Genomic DNA, 9,479 nt, shown 5'->3' with positions numbered 1-9,479 from the left:
TATATATATATGTATATAGTATATTCAACATGTAGAATATCTACTGAACTCTGATCCTGAAATCTGGAATCAACTCACAACTCAACTCTTTGGTTGCCTAGCAACAACCGCTGGGCAGCAGTTTCAAGTTACCTCTAACTTCGGTTACCTAGCAACGAGTTCAGTTGGCACAGTGGCAGTTTAAAGTTTCACCACTTTTCCTCACAACTGCTTAAAAATAAAAACAACAACGGCGCAGAGTGAAAACTGGATGATAGAGGAAAGGTCACAACCCCAGTTTGGCAGAATTTCATATATTTAAAGCTAAAAAACTAATCAAATATTGATGTCGACTGATACGAAACGCTGATATCGTGATAAGTTATTCAGTCATGTCGTCCACACTACTGTAACACTAAATACTACAATTTCCCTTTCCTACACTCTTCCTTGGCAGGTAATGTGAGCGAGGTTTTGATCCTAATCCTTCCCCACGTGCCGTCGTCAGTCAGACTTCTCTAGACGCAGATCCACGGAGAAGAAGAGACGGAGGCTAGATGAAGTCCTGTCATCTCTGATGTGCTTCAAAAATACCTCCAACAAGCATCAAAGCAGCTTCAGTCTTTATTAAACTCCCACCGCACCCTTCACATCTGCTCAGTCCAGCTGCACTGTCACTAATTAATCCCTACCTTCTTCATTTATGATCTCACATCGCAGCTTTTATCCACGATTCCTTAATCCTGATGTGAACATGGAGCAGAAAGATCTGGTAAAAATGAACAGAAATCTTTCTTAAAGGTGACCTGTTATGCTTCCTTAAACAGGTTAGGTCTGTGGTATGTTCATTGCATTTTTTGCACTAAATTATTCTTAGATAATGAGATTTTATTCTGCTTAGTTCTGATCATTTTTAGCTGTTTTAGAGTCTCTTGTCACTTTAAATCCAAATAATCTGCTGCTGGCCACGCCCCCCAACTCAATGTTTACACTTGCATGTGAAATGGCTGCAAATAGACTTACAGTTCTACAAACCTACATCTTTGAAAAGTAGAAGTGGAGCCTCCTACACAACCAACAAGAATTGCAGCAGAAGGCTGATTGCTCTCTTCTGGTTTGACTCCAGGGTTTGTATTTTTACTCTCATCAGTGTTCCTCATAACACGGACAATGTAAACTCAGCTATTTTGGGCTTAAGGAAGTAGCTGGCCGTAGTGAGCTTTCAGACAAAACAGGAAACAACCGTCAGATTATTCAATGGAGCTGACAGCGGTCACTTTCTTCCCCTTAAAATGAACCAACACACATCAAATCATCTGTGAAAGCAATTACAAATAAACTCCATCATCATTAGCAGCAATAAACCCTAAACTAACACAATTAAATTTCTCTCTTCTGCAGACCAGCTTGTTCTAAATCTGATTTCCCAGAGAAAGGCCTATTTAAAGGGTTTACTTCCTCCATCAGCTGCAGTCAGCCAGATAAAATATCTGACTACGTTACAACCTCAGACACATCCGGTGTGTCTGAGGTTGTAACGGGGCTAATTTTCATTTATTCTGATTGCCAGAGGACAAAGCGTGCAGCCTGCTCATGTTTTCTGTAGTTTAGCTGAGCCGCTCTCAGAACATTAGTCTGGTTGGATGCTCGACAACACACGGGGCGAAAGAGGGGAGTGAATGACATCATTTGCCTCTGTTCTGAGTGGGTTTGGACGGCTGGAGCCAAGAACGATGATGTCAGTTTGGCCTTCAGGATAAACACAGTAGATGTGTGCGCCCCTGGTAAGGCAGTCTGTTGGAGCCAAACACAAGTTCCTCTGTGAAGATGAGTGTTTTCATTTGGGAGCAGGAACATAGAGGCAGGGCCGGCCCAAGCATTTTTGGGGCCCTGAGCGGATTTTAATTTGGGGCCCTCCCTTAACATGTCAACACCAGATGCTTCGTTATTACTGGGCAACCCAATGTGGAAAACATACCTACTATTACAGGCATCATTTGTCATTAGCTTAGTGTTATGATGGATATTGACTTTAACCTCACAGGAGTAACAAACTAAAAAATAATTTGGATTTTAAGGTACGTATTTAAGTGTCCCATATTATCAGAGTTGGGTTGTAACTATTTACAGTTACTCTATTACATGTACTTGAGGAACTTTATTGAAAGAAATTTACTTTTCAGAGTATTTTTACTTTTACTTGAATAATATTTCTGGATTTTCTACCTACTGAATTAAAGACAAACTTGTTTTAACCAAAATTCACCAGACACACATGCAGCTTTTGTTAAAGTTTCATAAGTTTTTTTTACCAAAAGAAACAGATTTGGAAAAAAATTATTTTACTTGATTTTGTAATTTTTGTTACTTATATAAATTATTGTCATTTTAATTCTTAAAATACCAAAATTTCCTCTAAACTACATAGTTTGATCTGTCAGGTGATGTTATTTTAAATTTTAAATGATTGATAATTTGATCAATTGCTAGACTTTTTACTTGAATGATTTCTTGGATGGCTACTTTTTACTTTTACTTGAGTAAAAATACGTTGAAGTAGTGCTACTTTTGTTATTTTTCTTTGGCATCTTATCTTTGAACATCAATGAAATAAAAATAAACGTACAAAACTGTGTGAGGGGCGTACAAGTTTATTACAGCACCACAGATGCTAATTATTAGCAATGAATGGGAATTTCTATAGACAGTAGCATAAAGCTAGTGGTCTTAACCTTTTGTTGCTTTACTTTGTTTTGTGGTTGTGCTGACTTGAATGTTATTTAGCTTTAATGTCATGTAGAAGCAAGAAAAATATTTAAATTTTTAGATTGAATTATTTCTTGTTACAAATATTATTAGTAACTGAAAATCGTTTGATCTATCTCTGATAAGACACGAAGGAAGTTTCAAAGTGTGAAATCACACTGAGATAAATGCAGCAAGACAAAGTTTTTCAAATGCTTTAACATAATAACGCATCAACCAGAGAACCTCCAGCTGCTCCATTTTTATTTTTAAGAGTGAAGCGACAGCCGTTTCCTCAGGGAATCTGGTGATGTGAAGCACGCCACCACACCTGTTTTTCAGGTCAGTCAAACTAACACACATCTCTGTCGTTTTACTCATCACAAGGAAAGAAAACAGATCCACTTTGCTTTTTCAGTTTGCTCTGAATGGATTTAAAGATTTCAGGATGAATAAATCCAAATGGATTGAATATTTGTCCATCTCTGTGCAGCTTCTTTCTTTGTGTCCAAAACGGTTTTAACCAGCTTCACTTCATCAGTTATTCATGGGAACACTGAGGCCTGAAGTGGACCTTCGAAGCAGTCACCTCTCTGTAATTCCTCATCCTTCGTTTGCTCTAGAGAGGCCCTGCTCTCCCCTTCCTCCTCATCAGCTGCAAAAGTGCTTACACATCTCAGAAAACGGCATTGATTTTTTCATTAACAGTAAACGACAGCCAAGGCGACTCACGATGACGAGCTGTGGCGGCATGATCGCATTCAGAGCATTCTTATGTTTACCATTAAATAAAGACGAGGAGAAACTTTAGAGGAATAAGAGGAACTTTTTGGAGAAATGTTTAATTAATATTCTGTTACTACGTTAGGAGAAGCCCAAGCATGTTAGCTCGGTCATTGTGTTCGGTCTAATCCCCTTTGTTTGGCTCTTACCGTCTGTTTGCAGGATCCTGAACAAATGTCGCCCGTCCTTACAAATAACTGAACACACTTAGGTTGTTTTCACGCCCGATAGTAAAGTGGATTCGGTTCGATTGGGAACCAAAGTCGCAACATCTGATACATTTTCAGCTGTTGCAGTTTTCTTTCACAAGAACCAAACTATTAGAGAAACCTGTTCCCCTCCTCACCTATAGGGGCGCTGAATCAAGAACCACTGAAGGAAACGACACAAATCTCTGAAGAAGACATGAGCGCCACATCCTGTTTCACAAAATGCAAGCAAAAATGGAGTAGCGTCAGATTTGAGCAGTTCCAGGATTCTCTTTTGTCTTTGTTAAAAACCTATGAACCATTTCTTCCACTAGCGATAGACTCGCACGTTTCTTTTGGTTGTTTTTACCCAGAATGCCCTGCACTGTAGTCCACTTCCTGCTTTTGGAGCAGTCACCGGTCCACTTGCATCCACATATGCATTCAAACTGCATCAAAGTTCACTTCGAACCAAAACCAAAGATATTAGGTGGACCAAAGTTCGCTTTATTAGTCTATTACAAACGAACTGGACTTTTGAGATAACAAACTAGAGTTTGATTAAAGCGGACTAAACTTGGCTGGTATGAATGCAACCATACAATCCCATCCTATTCTGAAACAACTAAGAACTAAAGAAACATTCATCAGTGCTGTGCATTAGAAAAATAATTTATTAAACGCAACTAAAGCTGTATGTTAGGATGCATTCACACCGGTCATGTTTAATCCACTTCAGTCTAACTCTAGTTAGTTTGTGTTGAAAGTCCGGTTCATTTATAACTTGGTCCTCCTAAAAACTTAAGTCTCGGTTCAGATGAAGTGAACTGTAGTGCGGATTGCAAGCAGACTGAAGTCCACTCCAAAAGCAGGAAGTGGACTTTAACGCAGGGCGTTCTGGGTAATCACAACCAAAACAAACATACTTATCTAGCGCTAGCTGGAAAAATGGTTCGTAGTCTTTCACCAGACCAAAGAGAAAACCTAGCACTGCCAAAATCTGATGCCACTCCAACTTTGTTTCCATTTTATCAAACAGGAAGTTGCGCTCATGTCTTCTTCATAAGTTTTCGTCTCGCTTCCTCCAGTGGTTCTTGGTGCAGCGAAGCGAGTCTATCAGACATTAGATATGAAAATAAACACATTTTCATGTGGGTTTCTACTCAGTTTATTACTGACTTACAAAAGATCCAATTAATAAAAAGAAAAACCTGATATCATTTGTTTTCTTGTTGCTAATTGACTCCCCAGGGCATGCCACCCTGGATGGAGAGCCATTAACTGTAGAGAAACCACGCAGAAAGTCATAATGTTACCAATATGAACCCAGTTTGGTGTAAACTCTTAGCAAATAAACAGAGCAGAGCTTAATAGAAATAAATCTTTAAACTGATGTGTCATCCTGTCCTCCTGACTCACCCCTCCTCTAACACATCATTTCTCCTTCCCAGCAGCTCGGACAACACTCATGTTGCAGATGTTTTGTCCTGCTGAAATAAAAGGGAAGACCTCATCCAAACTCGTTTTCATCTGGACATGAAACTGAAACGCTGTTCCTCCGCCTGCCTGTCTTTGTTTATCGCCTCTCCTGGCTGCAGCTGACTCACTCTGACACAATGTTGACATTTTTTCTGGCTTTAATTCCTCCTGCAGCATGACTTTCAGCTCCAAATCCCCTAAAGTGGTCTGCGCTGTGTAGAACTGGAGCTGCTGCTCAACTCTGATGCAGCTCAGCGTTAAACACCCCCGGTCAGCTGGTCGGGAACACGGCAAGCAAGCGGGATAAGTTAGTTTCATTTTACCGTTGCAGAACTGGAGCAGGGATGAGGTGTCATACAGGCTGCTGTAGCTGGAAAAGCCGTCCTCCATTCTCAGTTTAGTTTGCTGCTGCCTCCATTCACTCCGCTCGGATCAGGCTCCCTGGCAACCCATTCACTCCCATTCCGTCATGTTAACTTGTTTTTCCTCCCAGTTAAACTCCAGAGTTGCAGAGGGAGGAACAAACCTGAGGGATGGATGTCTGCAGCTTCCTCCGGTCCTTCCAATATAAAAAATGAAACAGCTTAACAAGACGAAGCTCTGTTGGTGTGTGTGTGTGTGTGTGTGTCAGTAGATAATGCTCGGGACAGCCCCCACTGTCACACGGAGAGGACGAGTCAGGCCAAAGGGGGCGTGGCCTGTGAGCAAGCCCCGCCCCCCGCTGAAAGCAGGAAAAAAAAAAAAGCAAGGATGAAATGGTTTTAAAATGCTGAAAGCGTTACCAAGGAAGACTATTTCCGCCATGAAAGAAAAAAATAAAAGCCCAAAAGGAAGCTATAATTAGACTTTTAAAGTAAAAGACATAATTTTGAGATAAAAAGCTAGAATTTTGACTTTCAGTTATAATTATGACATATGAATACATAATTTTGAGATACATTCACAATTCCGACTTTCTACATCATAATTTACAGTTTGTCATAATTATGAGATTAAAAATCATAATCTAAACACATATAGAATCTGCAGAATCCATTTATAACAAATAGATATTTTGTGATTTTGCAGTGAACTGGTTTCACTGTTTAATGTTTCTGTTGCTGAAATGTTCTTTACTAATAAACTTGATTGATTAACCTCCGGTAACGGCTGAAATCTAAAAGCTGAGCTTCATTCTGAGTCGGCAGGAGAATCAAAGCCGCTCCTTTTTCTGCATGAAGTCACATGGGAAGAAACAGACCGACATCAAAATCTCCTAAAGCGACAGCCAAGTGTTTCTGCTGTGGCTCAACACGATTATCGCTCTGTCTGGGTTATCTGCCCCGTTGCAGACCCGGCCTAAAAACAAGGACAAGAGGGGGCAACTGGAGGAGCAAATGAGGAGGAGAAAACCCAAATTAAAAAGTGAGGTGGGAGTTTTAGGAGGGAAACCCTGCAGGACAAAAAGGGGTAATTTGCGCTCTTCTTCAGACCGGGGGTTGGAGTTTTTGTATGTGCTCAAGAGGAGGAAACGCTTTGCATTATTTATAGGCTTGAAGGGGAAAAGAATAAGAAGCCTGAGGAAAATAGAATCTGTGGCCTACATTCATGCTGAAACACTTCCCCCATTTTATCCTCACATCACAAGACGGAGCCACACAGAGGCGGCTAAAAACAGCAGCGCGTCGTTTCCTCCTGGGCAGGTAGCGGCTCGTCGGTTTGACCCTTAAAGAGATTAACGGGAGCTGCCTCTGAATCGCTGACCGCCTCCGTGTCCCGCAGGAGAACTCGCTCATTACGCAACGGCATCAAGCGTAAGGCGACGCGCTAAGCTCGGTCGCAGCCGGGATTACGCCAGGAAACAATTTGATCTTTGTAGAGCAAACGGTTCGTCTGATCACAAGAACCTTGATATATGTTGAATTTTTAGAGTCTGAGCGCATTACACTGCAAAAAACATCAAGAATTTTTAGTCTGGTTTCTAGTGCAAATATCTTAAAATTAGATAAAAACCAATTTCAAAGTAACTTCAGCTTCAGATAAAGAATTGATTTGTTCAACAGAGTCATGACATAAAAACCAAAGACATGACATACACAACAAATAGGAGATTATTTAGTCATTATGGATCAGAAAGTACCAGTTCCACTGCAGATTATTTCACTCATAACGTGGGGGAAATGTCCTGTTAAAGGGAACCTAAAGTGCAAAATTCATTTTTCACTGCAAAAACACAAAATCTCACCAAATATTTATGGTCTGGTGCAAATATCTTATTACACTTGAAATAAAACAAAACTAACCAATAAGTAACTTTTCAGAAAGATATGAGCTTGTTTAAAGTAATTATTTCCTTAATATTGATAAACAAGTGAAATAACTTGTTTACGTTTTTCCATAAAATGGAAAAAATGTTATAAGTGAAATAAAAGTATTTTTCATCAATATTCAATAATTATTTACTTAAACATGATCATATTTCTTCCTGAAAAGTTTCTTGTCTCTTATTTCAAGCATAATAAGATATATTTGTCCTACAAACTAGACCAAAAATACTTGGTGAGATTTTGTGTTTTTACAGTGCTGCTTGTTCAGTTTTTTATCTATAAATTATGTTTTTTTGCTCCTATCAGCTCTAAGATGTGCTAAAGCGTTGAAATCGGAGGTTTTCTGCAGATAAAGCAGGAGTTTCGTGCTCTGTGCATCCTTTGTCCTTCATCCTGGATTCATCGAGCCTTGTGCTGTTTTGTCTGAAGGGGGTTCAGATTTTTGTAAATCTCATTGTGGAGCTGATTTGGTATCCAGATTAGGGACAGGTCTGGCTTTTGTTTGTGTCTGCCTCTCTTTTTCCCCCAGTGCTCACATGAGAGGAGCACAATCCCTTAAACCAGACCCCCACATGGAGTCCAGAGCCCCACATGGGGCCCAGAGCCCCGCCTGAGTCTCAGCAGGAGGCAGACGGAGAACCGGCCCTCTGCGCCACGTTACCCACAGGTCATTAAAAACTCATCATGAGGCTCCCTGCTTGCTGGTTTCTATCATTTTAAGTATTCCAGACAAAATATAAGAAATTGATAATGAGAAGAAAACATTTTGAAATGAATATCTTACAAATGTGGCATCTCTTTGTATTAAACCCCTCTAACTGTGATACTCCTAAATAAAATCATACTAGAGTTGATGGGAAGATGGATGGAGCGAAATACAGAACGATACCAGAAGAAAACCTGGATTTGAGATTGGACTAACAAGACGACATATGAATGGGACTGGCATCAATAACTGCGTTTCTATTAACCGTAAAATTGCACAAATTGAAATTATGAACATAAATTTCTTTGATAAAACTTGTTTTTTCAGCCATATTGAAACAGATTTATTTTGCAAAACTGCAATGGAAACACTTTTTTTTGTCGCGTGATCAACAGCAGGATGTTACTACTTTTCATGCCACACTTTTCAGGTTTATACCATACAAAATGTTGCAAACTACTTTCTCCATTTCACAATTACGGACTGCTTTGTGTCGGTAGATCAGTTCTAATCCCAGTAAATGTAATAATTTCATGGTTTTATCGAACAGCCTGACCTTGTTTTGTTTCTAAAACTCCCTGCTGCTTTACAGCTGCAGCTCCCCGGTGGATCCTGAAGGTCACATTCAGCCACACCAGACGTTTCTCTTTTTAAAAGAGAAGAAACTGCTGACGTTCGTTTCGTCAGCAGATGATCAGTTGGTCTGTTGGTGGGTTGGGATTATGAACAATCAAATCCAGAGCAGAGGGGGGAAAGGGTCAATCCTCGGTGTGATCCAGCCACCATCTGTGTTCCCGTCCTGCTTATTTATCTGCTTTGTTCTTTTACAACATGAATTCATGGGCTCCGAATCCGTCCTTTAAACTCTCAAACACTGAAATATTTTACATAAACAAGTTGGACAGATGAACATTTTAACTAGTTAAAGAGGAATTGAACAGCTGCCAGCTAAGATTGATAAGGTTTAATATTCATTTCAACCTGCTTGTGACAGAAAGCAAACAAGTATGAACAAAACCTGCCAAAAGTAAATAAAACTTCAGAGAGCAGAAAGAACTTTAATAAACCTGACATGTTTATTTTGAAGTAAGACATCATTTAAATGGAATAATACTCCTAAAACAGGAATTGCTGTTGCTGATCCTTCTGGGATAGAAAATAAGATTATTGCCAAACACTTAAGTCGAATTTAATTTCTCTGAGAAATTACGAAAAGACAATTAAAGGTGACAAGTCATTCTTCCTTGAACAGGTTTGGATATCTATAGGCTACATAAAGAATACAATTGTATT

General features: G+C 39.6%; 1 protein-coding gene across 5 annotated transcripts in view; it reads right to left on the bottom strand.

Moving 5' to 3' along the window:
- Positions 1-9,479, bottom strand: part of LOC106954639 (echinoderm microtubule-associated protein-like 1) — a 54,647-nt gene that overhangs the window by 31,379 nt on the left and 13,789 nt on the right. The window contains exon 2 of one of the 5 annotated variants that reach the window (XM_015044310.1): positions 5,498-5,733. The exons of 1 other annotated variant lie outside the window; for it this stretch is intronic. In XM_015044310.1, coding sequence (XP_014899796.1) covers positions 5,498-5,564 — 67 coding nt within the window. In that variant the 5' untranslated portion in view covers positions 5,565-5,733. Of the gene's footprint in view, positions 1-5,497; positions 5,815-9,479 lie in introns of those variants that run through there. 3 more of the 5 variants (XM_015044311.1, XM_015044314.1, XM_015044315.1) reach the window with 3 other exon arrangements.

This window comes from Poecilia latipinna, unplaced genomic scaffold (genome assembly GCF_001443285.1).
Source record: "Poecilia latipinna isolate Pla-1442-1.1 unplaced genomic scaffold, P_latipinna-1.0 Scaffold667, whole genome shotgun sequence".
Taxonomy (NCBI): Eukaryota; Metazoa; Chordata; class Actinopteri; order Cyprinodontiformes; family Poeciliidae; genus Poecilia; species Poecilia latipinna.
Note: the sequence above shows the minus strand (reverse complement) of the source record. Positions and strands in the feature narration are given on the sequence as shown.